The sequence below is a fragment of the Lepus europaeus genome, chromosome 2 (assembly GCF_033115175.1).
Source record: "Lepus europaeus isolate LE1 chromosome 2, mLepTim1.pri, whole genome shotgun sequence".
Taxonomy (NCBI): Eukaryota; Metazoa; Chordata; class Mammalia; order Lagomorpha; family Leporidae; genus Lepus; species Lepus europaeus.
In genome coordinates, this window is record NC_084828.1 from 83,390,605 (window position 1) to 83,408,545 (window position 17,941).

Below are 17,941 nucleotides of genomic sequence, written 5' to 3' on the forward strand. Positions count from 1 at the left end.
TGCTGGCAGGGACTTAACCTGCTATGCCGTCACAACGAAGGTCCCAACTATAGACTTTGGATTTCACCAGTTTTTCCACTAGTGGCCTTTTTGCATTCCATAATCCAATCCAGAATACTACATTGCATTTGATATTAGTAAAATTTTGAGAAAGAGAATCATGTTCTCCACCTATCTCGAATTCCAGTGTTCAGGACGTTTACGTAAATCCTCTGGAGCTTTCCCATGATGTGACTAACAGGCACCCGGGCTAGACTGACCTGGGGAGGTGTTTGATCACCTTCCCTCCTGAGAGCCCTGAGAGGGGAAGGCTCAGGGTCTGAGGGAGCAGCATTCCCAGAGCCGGCCTGGGTGGGGGGTGAGTAGCTGGTCTTGAGGAGCACCATGGGAAGCCATGACACAGGCAAGTTTCCTATTAGGGCCAAGTGGATGTTCCAAGGTTGCGTCACCTCTCCAGAATGGGTGAAGCTGAGAGGATGTCCAAGTATAGGGAAGGAAAAAGAAATAGTTCAGGCATTTTTGGAACAGGATGATTTGCCGGAGATGAGGAGGAGCAGTGCTGAGTACAATTCATGAACCAATATTAAGTAATGAGAGTTTAAAATTTAAATCCTGCGGCCATGCCTGTAAGATTGACCAGAAAGAAACACACAAGTATGGCTAGATGGAGGACATCTTCTGATCTTCATAGCCCGGGAATTTGAGACAGGAAAAAGGACTTTGGAAGCTGCATTGATTATACACTCAGGATGAGGCAAACTGATCCGTCCTTAGCACTAAGATAATTTTTATTTTAAAAAAAGAATACTTTTGGCCAGCGCCACGGCTCAATAGGCTAATCCTCCACCTGCAGTGCTGGCACACCGGGTTCTAGTCCTGGTCAGGGCGCCAGATTCTGTCCCAGTTTCTCCTCTTCCAGTCCAGCTCTCTGCTGTGGCCCGGAAAGGCAGTGGAGGATGCCCAAGTGCTTGGGTCCTGCACCCGCATGGGAGACCAGGAGAAGCACCTGGCTCCTGGCTTTGGATCAGCGCCGTGCGCCGGTCCCAGCGCGCTGGCCGTGGCAGCCATTGGGGGGTGAACCAATGGAAAAGGAAGACCTTTCTCTCTGTCTCTCTTTCTCACTGTCCACTCTGCCTGCCAAAAAAAAAAAAAAAAAAAAAAATACTTTTGTGCATCATAGGCTTACAAAAGAGATCAAGAAACACACACGTGTATAACTGTTAGGTCTACATTTTAGCTGCATCATGCCACTCAGAATAATTTTTCAGGAGACATTGTTGTGCAGTGGCTTCAGCCTCTGCCTGGGACTCTAGCGTCCCAGATGGAGTGCAAGTTTAAGTAATGGCTACTGCACTTCCCACCCAGCTCCCTTCTAATGCATCCTGGGAGGCAGCAGACGATGACTCCAGTCCTTGAATTCCTGCCACCTCCGTGGGAGACTAAGATGGAGTTTCAGGCTCCTGGATTCAGCTTGGCCCAGTCCTGGCTGTTGTGGTCATTTTTTTTTTTTAAAGGTTTATTTATTTATTTGTAAGACAGAGACAGATCTTCCCTCTACTACTGCTTCACTCCTCAAATGACCGCTACAGCCAGGACTGAGCCAGGGCGAAGCCAGGAGCCAGGAGCTTAAGTGCTTGGGCCATCCTCTGCTGCCTCCCCAGGCACACCAGCAGTGGAGCAGTTGGGACTCTACTTGGTGCCCACGTGGGATGCCTGCGCTGCAGGCTGCAGCTTTCACCAGCCCCAGTGCTGTGGTCATTTACGGACTGAACCAGTGGATGGAAGATCTTTCTAACCTTTCAAGTAAAAAAAAAAAATTGTTTTTTTGTGCAAAATTGTCTTGGGCCATATTTTTGTTATATTGCCTTATAGTTTTAGTAACTTTATTCAACAATATTGATACATTTTTGTATTGTAAATATTTATTGAAATCATGGAATAAGACTTCTGACAATGGGGATATTGAGACATAGAGGAGGTTAGCAATTCTTCCTACAGAAATCCAGTTTTTAAAACTGTAAAAAATTATGAAAAGTAGCTAACACTGAAGCTATCTTCCATCATAAATCTATTACTGTATTTTCTGCCTGTCGGGACTTTGGATTATTTATGTCTCTTTCCTCACTATTAGAGTGAGGTCTTGCAAGACAAAGACTGTTCACATTAAAAAACAACAACAACAACAACTGTGTATTACAAGAATACAGCCTCAGCAGTTAAGGCTGACGTCCACTTATTCTTGTCAGAGAGAGAGGACAGATTTACCGCACAGACTTCCTGAACTCTTGCAGGCCTGTCCGTATTTGGAGCTGGGGCTACAACGCTGAGACCTCCCCAGCGGGGGCGGGCAGGGCGCAGAGAACGAGGCAATTAGGAAACCAACGGGCAAGATCACGGGAAAGTGGGAAAGCCTGGGCCAGGAGTCGGCGTGCAGTGCAGAAGGGTAGCGGGCGAACAGTCGTGCTCTGACTTGGTCCTTTTGTGGGTCAGCACGTGAGGCAGAGCTTCGCACAGCCTCGCCAGTTTCTCCGCCGCGGCTCCGCCAAGTCCTCGCGCGTGCAGACCCGGGCGCCCAGCGGGGCGGGGAGGCCGCGGGGCCGCGCGGGCCGCCGGAAGCGAGGGCATGCGGCGCCACGCCCCCCGCGCCGGGCCGTCGCTCGCTCTCCCCGCCTCCCGCACGAGATGCGGGCGGGGCCGCAGGCGAAAGGGCACCGGGGAGATGACGCAGTAAGTGAGCGCCGGCGTCGCGGCGGCAGCTCCAGAGGAAGCCCGGCGGCCGTGGCCGCTGCTTGCAGGCCGGACCCTTCCTCGCTGGCGGAGCTTTCCTTTGCGCTGGCGAAGGCGGGGCCGCAGTCGGGGCTGCCTCGGCGTCTGGGCTGACAGCAGAACAGGTGCGGGCAGCGGGGGACGTAGGTAAGCGGGAGCCGGGACGGCCAGTCGGCCGAATGACTGACGGAGCGACCGCTTGACGGGGCTGACTGGCCACTGCCGCGCCGCTGCGCGCCACCTCAGCGCCCTGGCCCGGAGGCCGCAGGCGCTGCCCTCCCCCACGCTGCAAGCCCGAGGCAGCGGTTTCTCCCCGGCACTGTGTGCCTTTCCGGGGGTGGGCAGGGAGCGCTTCCCGACGGACCGTTGCCCTCCTCTCTTCTTTCTCTCTCTCTCTCTCCCTAGCCCTAGCCTTGCGATGCGGGCGCTGAAAAAGCTAGCGCCCCCGGCCGCTCTAATACCGCCGGGGAAAGCTTCGAGAGGAAGCGCTGCTGATCGAGGCCCTTCGGCTCCTCCCGTCTTGGAGTCGAGGGCTCGTGTTTGGTCGGACAGCGCTGCCTCCTTCCTGCCTTGGTTCCTGCCCCCGCACTCCCGGGGGCCTTTTCGGGTGGGAGGCTAGGGCACGGTTGCACGTTAGGTGGTGGCGAGCCGCGTTTTTCTCGTCGTCTGTCTGCTAGGCCGTGTCAGCCCCCGTGCGGCCACGACGTTGGGGGTTGCGGAGAGGATGTGGGAGTCGGAAGAGCGGAGTTGAAATCCTGGCATGCCATTCCTGCCTCACGTTGGAGACTTTTCGACTTTTTTTTTTACTGGTTTCTTAACTCCTGTATAAATTCGTTGGGAGATATTAAACGGAGAAAAGCAGAACGTTAGCCCAGAAATGTTTTGCAAATTCAGGCGGTTTAAGAATGTCCAGGACGCTTAATGGTGGCTTCCTAGTTAGGTATTTTGCCTTTCGCACAGCGTAAGTGGCTGTGGAGAAGGGTGCTGGCGGAGGTGCCGGGATCCCGTGTGGTCAGAACCCAGCTGCAGTCTGTGCTTCGGCTGAGCAGCACCGGGAGGAAGCCAGACTCTGTCCTGTCCCCGCCTGCCTCAGGCTTACTGATAAAGCATTCCTGGTCTACGAGAGGAGCCGACTTATGTCCGTTTTGCATTTTACTCAAGGTGGTTTTTGCCCAGTGGGCGCTTTGTGGGAGAAACCATGGAGAGGCTTCCTTCACTCCTTGCCCCCGCTAGGAGGAATCCTCTGCACGTGTTTCTGAAGACCTCTCATTCAGCCGGTAAAACATTGCGGCTTAATGGAGGGCCAGACATTGACTTCTTTGAGTGACTGGATGTTACAGGTCTAAGTTAGTTTGAGGAGATGGCTTTCTGTACCAGAGAGAATATTCACCACCGTGTAGCTTAATGGGCACCAGGTGGCTTGTACAGGTCCCCAGTCAGGCCTCTGATGTGCTCCTTTTCTCAGTGGGCAAGTGCAGTCTTCAGTTCCTGTGACAGCAGAAATGGCAGTTTGGAATTTTAAGTCATGCGCACGGAAGGGTCTTTAAATGTCATCTGATCCAGTAGTTCCAAAACCCTGCTGTGGGGGCAGCCTTGTGCTGTAGTGGGTTAGACACCCCCCCCCCACACACACACACCCAATCCCCTGTTGGAGTGCCCTGGCTACTCTGTTCGGGATCCAGCTCCCTGCCAATGAGTCTGGGAAGTAGAAGATGATGGCTCAATTACTTGAGTCTTAGCCACCCGTGTGGAAGATCTGAATATTGTTCTTGACTCCTGGCTCTTGTGGGCATTTGGGGAGTGAACCAGTGAATGTAAGATCGATTCACATTCTCTCTCTCTCCCTCCGTCTCTCCCTCTCCATCTGTCCCTCTCCTCCTCCTCTTCAAACAAACAAACAAACAAACTTAAGACTTGGCTGGTCATTAGAGTCATATGGGGAATTAAAGTTCCGGAAGTCTGGTCCCCATTTCAGTAGATCTGAATGGGTCTCAGGTACTTATGTTTTTTAAAAGGCTTAAAAAGTTTCACATTTTAGTTTGTAACAGCCTCAGAGATGCCCAGCTAGTTTAATTCCTTAATTTTTTCTTTCTTCCTTTCCTTAACAAGCTTATTTATTTGAATATTTCCGATTTTATAATACGTTGACTCCAGAAGGGGGAAAACAGTCCTTCTAGTTAGTAGCTCTGTGTAAGCTGATTTCTGATAGACTTTTATACTACGCTATAAAAACTATGGAAAAAATTCAGTTTAAAAGTATTTTGCTGGCCGGCACCGTGGCTTAACAGGCTAATCCTCTGCCTTGTGGCACCGGCACCCCGGGTTCTAGTCCCGGTTGGGGCACTGGATTCTATCCCGGTTGCCCCTCTTCCAGGCCAGCTCTCTGCTATGGCCCGGGAAGGCAGTGGAGGATGGCCCAAGTGCTTGGGCCCTGCACCCGCATGGGAGACCAGGAGAAGCACCTGGCTCCTGGCTTCGGATCAGCGAGATGCACCGTCCGCAGCGGCCATTGGAGGGTGAACCAACGGCAAAAAGGAAGACCTTTCTCTCTGTCTCTCTCTCTCTCACTATCCACTCTGCCTGTCAAAAAAAAAGAGTATTTTGCTTATGTTTGGCTTATCAAACCCAGAGCTCTATGCATAGGCTTTTCCCTCCTTTCTTAGCCAGGTATGGGTGATCACTTAATTTATATTACTAACCAGCTTCCTACAAAGCTCATTTGAGAACAGGGCTCTGTGCTTTTCTAACTGCCTTATAAACATCTGATTTAAATAGATCTGAGCTGTGTATCCAACAATATGCATTCACTTGGATTTCTTAGTCATGTCACATTCAACATGTCAGAAACTTAGGGCATAGCCAGTATAACCTTTCCTCAGTTGTTCCTCGTTTGTGTGCTGTATAAATAATACCACTGTCTATCCAGTAACTCATATTGGAATCCTCACCTCCTTCAGATTTCAGTCTTCTTTTTTTTTTTTTTTTTTTTAAGATTTATTTATTTTATTCGAAAGGCCGAGTTTCAGAGAGAAGAGGAGGCAGAGATCCTCCCTTTGCTGGTTCATTCTCCAAATGGCCACAGCAGCCAGGGCTGGGCCAGGCCAAAGCCAGGAACCAGGAGCTTCATCTGTGTCTCCTATGTGGGTGATAGAAGCTCAAGCACTTGGGCCATCTTCCAATGTTTTCCCAGGTGCATTAGCAGGGAGCTGGATTGGAAGTGGAGCAGCTAAGACTCAAACCGGCACCCATATGGGATGCCAGCATCACAGGTTGTGCCTCAACCCACTGAGCCACAATGCCAGAGGGTGAGGTTGGGACCATATAGGCTTTCTGCAAGTCCTGTCTTTTTGGTGTCCTGAAAAGTCTTTTTTTTTTTTTTTTTTTCCTTGACAGGCAGAGTGGACAGAGAGAGAGACAGAGAGAAAGGTCTTCCTTTGCCGTTGGTTCACCCTCCAATGGCTGCTGCGGCTGGCGCGCTGCCGCCGGCGCACCGCGCCAATCTGATGGCAGGAGCCAGGTGCTTCTCCTGGTCTCCCATGGGGTGCAGGGCCCAAGCACTTGGGCCATCCTCCACTGTACTCCCTGGCCACAGCAGAGAGCTGGCCTGGAAGAGGGGCAACCGGGACAGAATCCGGTGCCCCGACCGGGACTAGAACCCGGTGTGCCGGCGCTGCAAGGCGGAGGATTAGCCTAGTGAGCCGCGGCGCCAGCCTGAAAAGTCTTTTTTTTTAAAAGATTTATTTTATTTATTTGAAAGGCAAAGTTACTGCGAGAGGGGAGGGGGGAGATATCTTCCATCAGCTGATTCACTCTCCAAATTGGCCACAATAGCAGGCCAAAGCCAGGAGCCAGAAGCTTCACCCAGGTCTCCCACATGGGTGCAGGGGCCCAAGCACTTGGCCCATCTTCCGCTGCTTTCCCAGGCACATTAGAAGGGAGCTGAATCAGAAGTAGAGCAGCTGAGACTGGAACTGGCACCCATATGGGATGCTGATGTTGCATGCAGTGGCTTAATCCGAAAATCTGTTGTGCCACAACACTGTCCCCCTGAAAAATCTTAATTCAGTTTGCTACACTTTCCCAGTTTTCCTCCTCAATATAAGTGGCTATTGTAGCATGTCTGTAATACCCTCCTAACATTGCCTTTGCCATGGCTTTGTCAGCCATTCTACATACTGCACATAGAATAATCTTTCAAGAATATCAATGAGATCCTGTATTCCTCTTTTTCTTTCAGTGACTTCACACCATCCTCATGTTAAAATAACAGCATTGGGCTGGTGCCGTGGCTCACTTGGTTAATCCTCCGCCTGCGGCTCCGGCATCCCATATGGGTGCCAGGTTCTAGTCCCAATTGTTCCTCTTCCAGTCCAGCTCACTGCCGTGGCCCAGGAAAGCAGTGGAGGATGGTCCAGGTTCTTGGGCCCCTGCACCCGCGTGGGAGGCCAGGAGGAAGCACCTGGCTCCTGGCTTCAGATCGGCGCAGCGCTGGCCGTGGCGGCCGTTTGGGGAGTGAACCAGCGGAAAGAAGACCTTTCTCTCTCTCTCACTGTCTGTAACTCTACCTGTTAAATAAATTTTTTTTAAAAAGCATCATTAATTTAGCTTCTCTTCTATGTTTACCTCTTCAGCTCCTCTTTTGTTTCTTAAAATTAAATTTTTTTGAAAAGCAGAAAAGCAGCTCCCATCCACTGTTGGTTCAGTTCTCAAAATGCACATGAACTTAGAACTCAATTCAGTACTCCTGATCACTTGAGCCATCATCTACTGCTCAGTGTGTTTACCAGCAGGAAGCTGAAATCAGGAATGGGACCAGGACTTGAATCCAGGCACTCTAATGTGGAATGCAGAAGCTCCAACTCATGTTTCAGCCACCGTGACAAATGCCTGCCCCCAGGTGCTTTTTTGATACTGAAGTTCTTTCAGTTCCTTTGAATACATTCCCCCTCTTAAAAATATATATGCATATATATATGTGTGTGTATGGGTATATGTATATATATATATATATTTTTTTTTTTTGAAAGGCAGAATTAGAGACAGAAAGAGCTTCCATCTGCTAGTTCATTCCCCAAATGGCCTCAATTGCCAGGGCGGGACCAGGCCAAAGCCAGGAGCCTGATACTTGATCCTGTCTCTGCTGTGGGTGGCAGAGGTCCTAGCACTTGAGCCACCTTATGTTGCTTGCCCAGGCACTTTAGCAGAGAGTTGAACTGGAAGTTGAGCAATTGGGATCAAACTGGTGCCCATATGGGATGCCGATGTCACAGATGGTAGCTTAACTTGCTATACCATAACACTGGTTCTTTTAATCTTTGTATCTAGGACAGTTCTGATTTTGTCTTTCCTGACCTTGATTGACATATTTAAAGAGTATTGGCCAGTTATTCTGTGTATTCCTCAATTTGGGTTGGTTTCTAATTTCCTCATGATTAACTCCAGGTTATATGTTGAAAAAAATTTTTTTTACATTTATTTCATTTTATTTGAGAGGAAAAGTTTCCATCTGCAGGTTCATTTCCCAAATGCAGCAGAAGGCTTAAGCTGGGAATTCAGTCCAGGTCCTCTTTGTGGGTGGCAGGAACCCAACTACTTGAACTATCACTTGTTGCCTCCCAGGGTGCACATTAGCAAGAAACTGGAATGAAGAGCCAGGACGAGGACCTGAAAGACACTGCAGTATAGGTTGTAGGTGTCTTTAACTACTAAGCCAAATGCCTGCTCCCAGTTAAATATATATTTGTGCTATATCAGAAAACAAATCATGTCCATTTGTCATACTGATGATGTTAACCTGATCAACTGGTTACAGCTATTTGGCCAGGTTTTTCCATCCAGAGTCATTATTCTTTCCTAATTTGAAGTATCTTGTGGGAAATACTTGGATACTGTGCTTTGTGGGAGATACTTTAAGGCTGTATAAATATCTTGTTTCTGATTGTTGTTTTGCCCTCTAATTTTAGCATCTTTGTTTCTTGTCTGAGTCAGTTACTTCTTAGAGGAATTGCAAATTGTGACTTTGCCTTTTTCCATTTTCTGCATTTCTTCAGTATTTACTGACTTGAAATTCTGTGTGAGGAAGAGCCACCTTTTTTCCCTGTTTAGTCGGTTTTTGTATCACTGTAAGCTTAAGGGTATTTTATTTTTGGTTATAAACCCTTTAAGATTTTATTTATTTGAAAGGCAGAGTTACATAGAAAAGGAGAGAGAAAGATCTTCCATCTGCTGGTTTATTCCACAAATGGCTGCAATGCTCAGGGTTGGGCCACACTGAAGACAGGAGCTGCATCTGGGTCTCCCACATGGGTGGCAGGGTCCTAAGCACTTGAATAATCTTCCATTGCTTTCCCAGGCACATCAGCAAAGAGTTGAATTGGAAACAGAGCACCTGGGACTTGAACTGGTGCCCATAAGCGATGCTGGCATTACAAGCAGTAGCTTAATCTGCTGTGCCACAGCCCTGGTTTCATGACTCATTTCTGTTATTATGCATTTGGCCATTGTGAGTTCCTTTGGGTTGGCTCCTGTGTTTTGACATTTTATTTTTTGAGCACTTTTCTATTTTCATGCACTAATGATATTCCAACCTTTTTTTTTTTTTTTTTTTGACAGAGTGGACAGTGAGAGAGAGAGACAGAAAGGTCTTCCTTTTTCCGTTGGTTCACCCTCCAACGGCCACTGCGGCTGGCGCGCTGCGGCCGGTGCACCGCGCTGATCCAAAGCCAGGAGCCAGGTGCTTCTCCTGGTCTCCCATGGGGTGCAGGGCCCAAGCACTTGGGCCATCCTCCACTGCACTCTCAGGCCACAGCAGAGAGCTGGCCTGGAAGAGGGGCAACCGGGACAGAATCGGTGCCCCGACCGGGACTAGAACCCGGTGTGCCGGCGCTGCAGGCGGAGGATTAGCCTAGTGAGCTGCGGTACCGGCTGATATTCCATCTTTAAATGAAGTTTTATAATACTTAGAAATCAAGATCTGAGTGCTAGGAATGCTCCTTTTTTACTACACTGATGTTGCTTCTAAGCCCACTAAGTGTATAGTGCTAGATGGTATGTAATGTGTTGGCTAAGGTAATTGATTCCCTGGTACCCACATGGGAGACCTGGTTTGAGTTCCTGGCTCCAGTTTGGGCCTGATCCAGTCCTGGCCATTTTACGCATGTAAGAAGTGAATCAGTGGATAGGAGTTTCTTCTGTGTGTCTGCATCTCAAAAATAAAAACAGAACTATGAAAATCTCTTTTTCTTCAATGTGTTTGCCAGTTTTCTTATGAATGAAGTTAACTATCTTAATATTAAGACTCATTTTGAAATCTATTTGTGAATTGTCAGGCTTACTGTCATTTATTCCTCAATTTAAGAGGTCTTGGGGCTGGCACTGTGGTATAGCGGGTAAAGCCATTGCCTGCAATGTTGACATCCCATATGGGCACCAGTTCGAGTCCCGGCTTCTCCACTTCTGATCCAGCTCTTTGCTATGGCCTGGGAAAGCAGTACAAGATAGCCCAAGTTCTTGGGCCCCTGCACCCATGTGGGAGACCTGGAAGAAATTTCGGGCTCCTGGCTTTGGATAGGTGTAGCTGCAGCCATCTGGGGAGTGAACTAGCAGCTGAAAGACTTCTCTCCCTCTCTGCCTCTGCCTCTCTGTAGCTCTGCCTTTCAAATAAATAAATATTAAAAAAAAAAAAAGTTCTTTATGTATTAGGAGTATTAGCCCTATGTGTTGTATGTTACCAGTATCTTCCAGTTTGAGTTGTCTTGACTTTTTTTTTTTTTTTTTTTAAGATTTATTTATTTGAAATGCAGAGTTACAGTGAGGCAGAGCAAAGAGATAGAGGTCTTTCATCCACTGGTTCACCCCCTAGATGACCGCAATGGCCAGAGCTGCGCCGATCTGTTTCCTCTAGGTTTCACATGGTTGCAGGGGCCCAAAGACTTGGGCCATCTTTTACTGCTTTCCCAGGTCATAGCAGAGAGCTAGATCGGAAGAGGAGCTGCAGGAACTCAAACTGGTGCCTGTATAGGATGCTGGCACTGCAGGTGGTAGCTCTATCCACTACGCTACAGCACTAGCCCCTTGACTTATTTTTTAAAATTCCAAGCTCCCTATGGTTGTCTTCCTGCTATTTTTATGTTTAAAAATTTATTTATTAAATTTATTTGAAAGAGGCAGAGATATTTCCCATCTACTGGTTCACTCCCCAGAAGCTAGTAACACCTGGAGTCAGCCCCAGGACTTAATCTGGGCCTCCCATGTGACTACTTGAGCCATCACCTGCTGTGTCCTGGGGTGTGGATTAGCAGAAAACTATTAGAATTGGAGAATTTAGGCACTCCAGTATGGGATGCATACATTCCAAGTAACATCTTAACTGTTCCTGCCCCTCTACTCTCTTTTTTTTTTTTTGGACAGGCAGAGTGGACAGAGAGACAGAAAGGTCTACTCATTTTTTTACTTCAAAGTCCCCTTTTTTATTTTTGATGATTCCTTTTTAAGATTTATTTGAAAGGCAGAGCAGCAGAGAGGGAGAATCAGTGAAAGATCTGTCCACTGGTTCACTCACCAAATGCCTTCAACAGCCAGGTCTGAGCCAGGCAGAAGGCTCCCACAAAGCACCTAAGCCATCTTCTGCTACCTTTCCAGATGCATTAGCAGGAAGCTAGATATAAAACAGCGTAGCTAGGACTCAGACTGACATTCTGATATGGTATGCAAGCTTTGCAAGTGGTACCTTTTTTTTTTTTTTTTTTTTTTTTTTTGACAGGCAGAGTGGATAGTGAGAGAGAGAGACAGAGAGAAAGGTCTTCCTTTGCCGTTGGTTCACCCTCCAATGGCCGCTGCGGCCGGCGCATCGCGCTGATCCGAAGCCAGGAGCCAGGTGCTTCTCCTGGTCTCCCATGGGGTGCAGGACCCAAACTCTTGGGCCATCCTCCACTGCACTCCCGGGCCATAGCAGAGAGCTGGCCTGGAAGAGGGGCAACCGGGATAGAATCCTGCGCCCCAACCGGGACTAGAACCCAGTGTGCCGGTGCCGCAAGGCGGAGGATTAGCCTGTTAAGCCACGGCACTGGCCTGCAAGTGGTACCTTAATCCACTATACCATAATGTCTGTTCCTGTCCAATCTTTTTTTTTTTTTTTTTTGAAAGAGTTACAAAGAGAAAGATACTCCATCTGCTGGCTCACTCCTCAAGTGGCCACAATGGCCAGGGCTCAGCCAGGCCAAAGCCAGGAGCTTTATCCATGTCTCCCACGTGGGTGCAGGGGCTCAAGGACCTGGGTCATCATCTGTTGCTTTCCCAGTTGCATTAGCAAGGAGGTCAATCAGAAGTGGAGTAGCTGGGACTCAAAGACCAGAGCCCATACTGGGTGCTGGCACTGCAGGTGGTAGTTTAATCCACTATGCCACAGTGCCAGCCCCAAGCCCTGGATTTTTGCCTTTTAAAAATCCAATTTCTGGGGCTGGTGTTGTGATGTAATGGTGAAGCCACTGCCTGCAATGCCAGCATCCCATATGTGCCCCAGTTTGAGTCCTAGCTGCTTCACTTCTGCTCCAGCTCCCTGCTAATGTGCCTGAGAAAGTAGCAGAAGATGGCCCAGGTCCTTGGGCCCCTGCATGCATATTGGAGACATGGATGAAGCGCCTGGTTTGACCCTGGTTGTTGGCGGCCATTTGAGGCATGAACCAGCAGATGATCTCTCTGTCTATCCCTTTATCTCCCTCTAACTCTTTGAAATAAAATAAATCTTTAAAAAAATCCAAATCTATCATCTCAATTTGATTTGGAGTGGGTACTGAAATAAATATCTTCAGTACTTCATTTATTTTTCTAGAGAGAACTGACACACAGAGATGTAATACAGTTGTTAACAAGATGAAATTAGAATATTGGTTTCTGATTGTCTAGTATTATTTCTACTCATATTTCTTTTTCTCTACCTGAAGTGACTTGGTGCCTTTCTAAGCTGCAGAGCTGTGTGTGTTCATGAAGTTCATGTATATACTTGTGTTGGTTCTTCCTTATTATTCACTTGAGAGCCAGAATAATTGCATGAGGGCATCCGATAGAGTACTGTCCACATATAGTTAGAGTCTTTGGCTAAAGAGGAGTCTAGTCTCCCTCTTTATTTACTGATAATCCTGTATTTATTGAATGTATACCCATGGATGGCTTTACAGAGCAAAATTGCTGACATTTAAAAATTTTTGTGAGAATACAGAATTTGGGTGACTTGCTTAAAGCTATTTAGGTAATGAGAAGCAGAACAAACACTTTGAAAACTTTCTCTGATTCTCTGCCCTGGATACTCTATCAGAAACTGACTACATACTGGGGAATCATTCTAGAAAGTTACTTGTGTCAGAAACAGGTGTACAGCAAATGGAATCTTTTTGAGTACTTATTGTCTTCCATCCTCTCCAGTTTTCATTGTGATGAAAACCTTGATTGGGTGGGATTTCATTATGTCTAATAGCCTAAGTGGAAATAGCTATACTTTTTTTTTTTTAAATCAAAATGTAAGTTTAAATCAAAATATAACTTTTCATTTTCTTCTTTACAGCTGCATTCAGATCTCATTATGTATCAGAAAAATGAAAAAGCAGAGGAAAATTCTATGGAGGAAAGGAATCCATGTAGCTTTTTCTGAGAAATGGAATACTGGGTTTGGAGGATTTAAGAAATTCTATTTTCAACAACACTTGTGCATTCTGAAAGCTAAGTTGGGAAGGCCAGTTACTTGTGATAGACAGTTGAGACATTTCCAGTGTAAAAAGAAAGCCCTTCAAAACCAGAAAACGTGGATCCAGGATGAACCACTTTATGGGAAGACCAAGTCTAGTGTGGCTACTCAGAATGTTAGTACTTTGTCCTCTAAAGTGAAAAAAGATAGTAAGCACTTAATTTCTTCTTCAAGGAATCTTCTGAAACTCCAAGCAGAAAAGTTGCTGTCATCAGCCAAGAACTCTGACCATGAATTCTGCGGAGAGGAAAGTGTCTTGGAGGCAGTTGCTGACTTACCAGCAAATAGTCTTTTAAGTCAGGCCAGTGGTCACAGACCCAGGACAGAGCCACAAGCTTCTGACTTTCCCATGAAGTTCCAAGGAGAGAGCCAGAGTCCAGCTGAGAGCGGCACGATTGTGGTCACCTTGAGCAACCATAAGAGAAAGCGCTTTTGTTATGGCTGCTGCCAAGGGCTGGAACATCACAGGAATGGGGGATCCCTGATTCCAAAAAAGTTCCAACTTAACCAACATAGGAGAATAAAAGGGTCTCCTCTTATGATGTATGAGAAATTATCCATGATTAGATTTCGGTACAGGATTCTAAGATCCCAGCACTTCAGAACAAAAAGCAAAGTTTGCAAACTACGGAAAGCTCAGCGAAGCTGGGTACAGAAGGTCACTGGGGACCATCAAGAGACTCTTAGGGAAAACGGTGAGGGTGGCGATTGTAGTCCATTCCCTTCTCCAGAAGAGAAAGACACTTCCTGTTGGCATCAGCCATACTTTCCAAATATGGACAGCAGTGCTGTGGTGAAAGGAAAGAACTCTCACATGCCTGATGGCCACACTAAAGGAAGCCCTTTTTTGGGCAAGGAGCGTAGTTTAGATGAAGCATTCCCTGATCAACAGAATGGCAGTGCCACATATGCCTGGGACCAGTCACGCTGTTCCTCTCCTAAGTGGGAGTGTACAGAGCTGATTCATGATATCCCCTTGTCAGAACATCATTCTAGTAACATGTTCACCTCGGAAACTGAAGGAGAAACTGTGACTCTGGGTCAGGAAAATCGGACAAGTACTGTCAGTGATGATGGGATAAAACTGTCAGTGTCTGGAACAGATAAATCTGTGAGTAATGTGGATGGGCCTGTGTCTGAAGAAACTGGGCCAAATGAGAACTCATGTCAGATGGAAGAGGATGGATGTGTCAAGCAGAATATTCTCAGTTCTAAGTTGCTGGACCACCCTTACTGTAAAAGTCCACTGGAGGCTCCGCTGGTGTGTGGTGGACTCAAACTAGAAAATCAAGTGGGAGGTGGGAAGAAGAGTCAAGAAGCTTCTCCAGTGGATGATGAACAGCTGTCAATCTGCCTTTCTGGTATGCACTCTTTATTCCCTCAGCTTCACCCACAGTTGGTGTCCATTAACCTTTCTAGAAGAGTCCTATATTTTCTTCCCATACATGGATTCACCTTTAAGCAGTTAGATATTCTTCTTGCAGCCTTTCATATTGCTGTACTATATAGCTGCTCTGTAATTTATCTAATCCTTGATTGATTGACATATGTACTGATTCCAGTTGTTCCTTTGGTAAATGGATGTAATGAAGTCATTTCTTTATACTTAAATGATTGTTTCTGTAAGTAATAGTCCCACTATTGGAGTTGCTGGTGAGAGGATATTCACACTTTTAACTTCAAGAGAATTGTTAAATTACCCTCCAAAAGATTGAATTAGTTTATATTTGTTAAGCTTTGCCAGTTTTACAGATCATATGAGTTTCGTTTTAATTTGTTTAATTTTGGATATCTTTTTCTGTGTTTATTGGCCAGTTTTTGTTGGTACTTGGCTTTCCTTTGCCTGTTTTTGTGTTGTTTCTATTTTAATATATGAGAAGCTCTTGTGTGTCAAACACTGTATTGGCTTCTACCAATATTGCAACAAACAGGATATACTGATTCCTACCTTTATATACCATAGTGTCATTCTAGTTGTAATGATCTTAAATTAATTGATAATTATAAATGTCATTAGACTTGCTCCTCCCAAAAGTTAAAAGGCTTCAATATCCCAACATAGTTTAATATTTGGCTTAACAAAAAATTTGAGTTCCTGCACAGTAAAATTTGTCTTTGACTATTAAGGCATCTAGTTTTTTACATCATGCTTTTTTTTAATGTTTTGCTTTAAAAAACCTTATTTTGTCAGAATCTACTTCATGACCAATTGGTATAAACGTTTTTGGAAAACAAGGCAGTTCAGTCTTTGATGCATTTTCTTCTTGGAATTTATCCTAGATATAAAATAGTACAAATACTTGTGTATATTTTTGAAGGGGAATTACTTATGTTATTGTAGTTAAAACTGAAAACAACCAAAACAGTGAAATAACAATTGAAGCACAGGTGATGGTATATTCAGACAGTGATAGAGGAAAAAAGTTTGTAAAAAAAGTTTGTCAGAAACTAATAGTTGTTCTAGGTTTAAGATGAAGTAAGCACATGGAATCTCTTCTTCCTTTTACCAAATCCATAGAAATTATGAAAAATATATTAAGGATATGTATAAGGATCCTTCAACAAGTTCATGAAAAAATGGAATTAAAAGATATTTTGGTGCAAAAACTTTTTGAAATCCATGCATAGATTTTTCTTTTTTTTAAGAATTATTTATTTATTTGAAAGTCAGAGGAGAGGCAGAGAGAGAGAGGTCTTCCATCTGCTGGTTCACTCCCCAGATGGCTGCAGTGGCTGGAGCTGTGCCGATCCGAAGCCAGAAACTTCTTCCGGGTCTCCCATGCGGGTACAGGGACCCAAGGACTTGGGCCATCTTCTACTGCTTTCCCAGGCCATAGCAGAGAGCTGGATCAGAAGTGGAGCAGCCGGGACTAGAACTGGCGCCCATATAGGATGCTGGTGCTTCAGGCCAGGGCGTTAACCCGCTGTACCACAGCACCAGCCCCCACGCATAGATTTTTCACAATATACATTTTCTATGAACGATTTGGAGACCCCTCATATGTATCTCAGTACTCAAAAACAAGGTGGAAAGTTTTGGTGAACAGAAACTGAGATGCTGTCGCAAGGCTGAAAGCAGTGGGAAAGACAAGAGGGACAGAAGACAAGTACAGGGAATAGTGCAACTCTGAGGGTTTTCTTTTCTTTTTTTTTTTTTTTTGACAGGCAGAATGGACAGAGAGAGAAAGGTCTTCCTTTTTCTTTCCGTTGGTTCACCTCCCAATGGCTGCTGCGGCCGGCGCACCGCGCTGATCCGAAGCCAGGAGCCAGGTGCTTCTCCTGGTTTCCTATGCGGGTGCAGGGCCCAATGACTTGGGCCATCCTTCATTGCACTCCTGGGCCACAGCAGAGAGCTGGACAGGAAGAGGAGCGACCGGGACAGATTCTGGTGCCCCGACCGGGACTAGAACCCGGTGTGCCGGTGCTGCAGGCGGAGGATTAGCCTATTGAGCCGCGGTGCCGGCCTTTCATCTTAATTTTTAAAAAATTTCAACTGACACATAAAAATGGTACATATTTATAGGGTACTGTGTGATGGTTTTGTTGTGTAATGTCCAGAATAATGCTGGCGTTTTTCTGTGTACCCACTCCCACTGAAAATAGTTCAAGCAGTATCTGCTACCTATCCCAGACCCCTCCTCCCTTCCCTAGCAAATTACCCAAATAGAGATGAGCTCAAATCTATCACCATCATTTGAGAAAAGCTAACACAGTGAAAGAGACAAATTTAACAACAGTAACAGAAGAACTAAACCTGAGTAAGCAGGATTAACGGAGCAATCAGAATGGGAATCATTATAGGACAATAAGTAGATGCTCCCATTGTGAGCTGCTGCAAAAAATTTAATGCTGAGTTAAATGCATGTGCAAGATGACTACAGGATTTGGGGGAGTATGTGAAAATCTGTACTCAGATTATTTTGCAAATGGTCTTTAAGTTCTTTGACTTTAAGAACTAGAAGTCAAAATTAGAAGATATACATACACAGACCCCCACTAAATTTTGTTCATTAAAATTATAGTACCTTGAGGCCGGCGCCGTGGCTCAATAGGCTAATCCTCCGCCTTGCGGCGCCGGCACACTGGGTTCTAGTCCCGGTCGGGGCACCGGATTCTATCCCGGTTGCCCCTCTTCCAGGCCAGCTCTCTGCTGTGGCCAGGGAGTGCAGTGGAGGATGGCCCAAGTGCTTGGGCCCTGCACCCCGAGGGAGACCAGGAGAAGCACCTGGCTCCTGGCTTCGGATCAGCGCGATGCGCCGGCGGCAGCGCGCCAGCCGCAGCGGCCATTGGAGGGTGAACCAACGGCAAAAAGGAAGACCTTTCTCTCTGTCTCCCTCTACTGTCCACTCTGCCTGTCCAAAAAAAAAAAAAATAGTACCTTGAGAATTATGGGAAATAACTGGAATAATTAGCTAACTGTTTTAGAAGAAAAAGGAA

General features: G+C 46.3%; 1 protein-coding gene across 4 annotated transcripts in view; it reads left to right on the forward strand.

Annotated features, from left to right (window-relative positions):
• Positions 1 to 2,748: 2,748 nt before the first annotated feature.
• The window catches only part of SENP5 (SUMO specific peptidase 5), a 40,199-nt gene continuing 25,006 nt past the window's right edge, over positions 2,749 to 17,941 (forward strand). Inside the window, exons 1-2 of one of the 4 annotated variants that reach the window (XM_062209636.1) lie at positions 2,749 to 2,913; positions 13,325 to 14,865. In XM_062209636.1, coding sequence (XP_062065620.1) covers positions 13,356 to 14,865 — 1,510 coding nt within the window. In that variant the 5' untranslated portion in view covers positions 2,749 to 2,913; positions 13,325 to 13,355. Of the gene's footprint in view, positions 2,914 to 7,544; positions 7,664 to 13,324; positions 14,866 to 17,941 lie in introns of those variants that run through there. The other 3 variants (XM_062209646.1, XM_062209655.1, XM_062209626.1) reach the window with 3 other exon arrangements.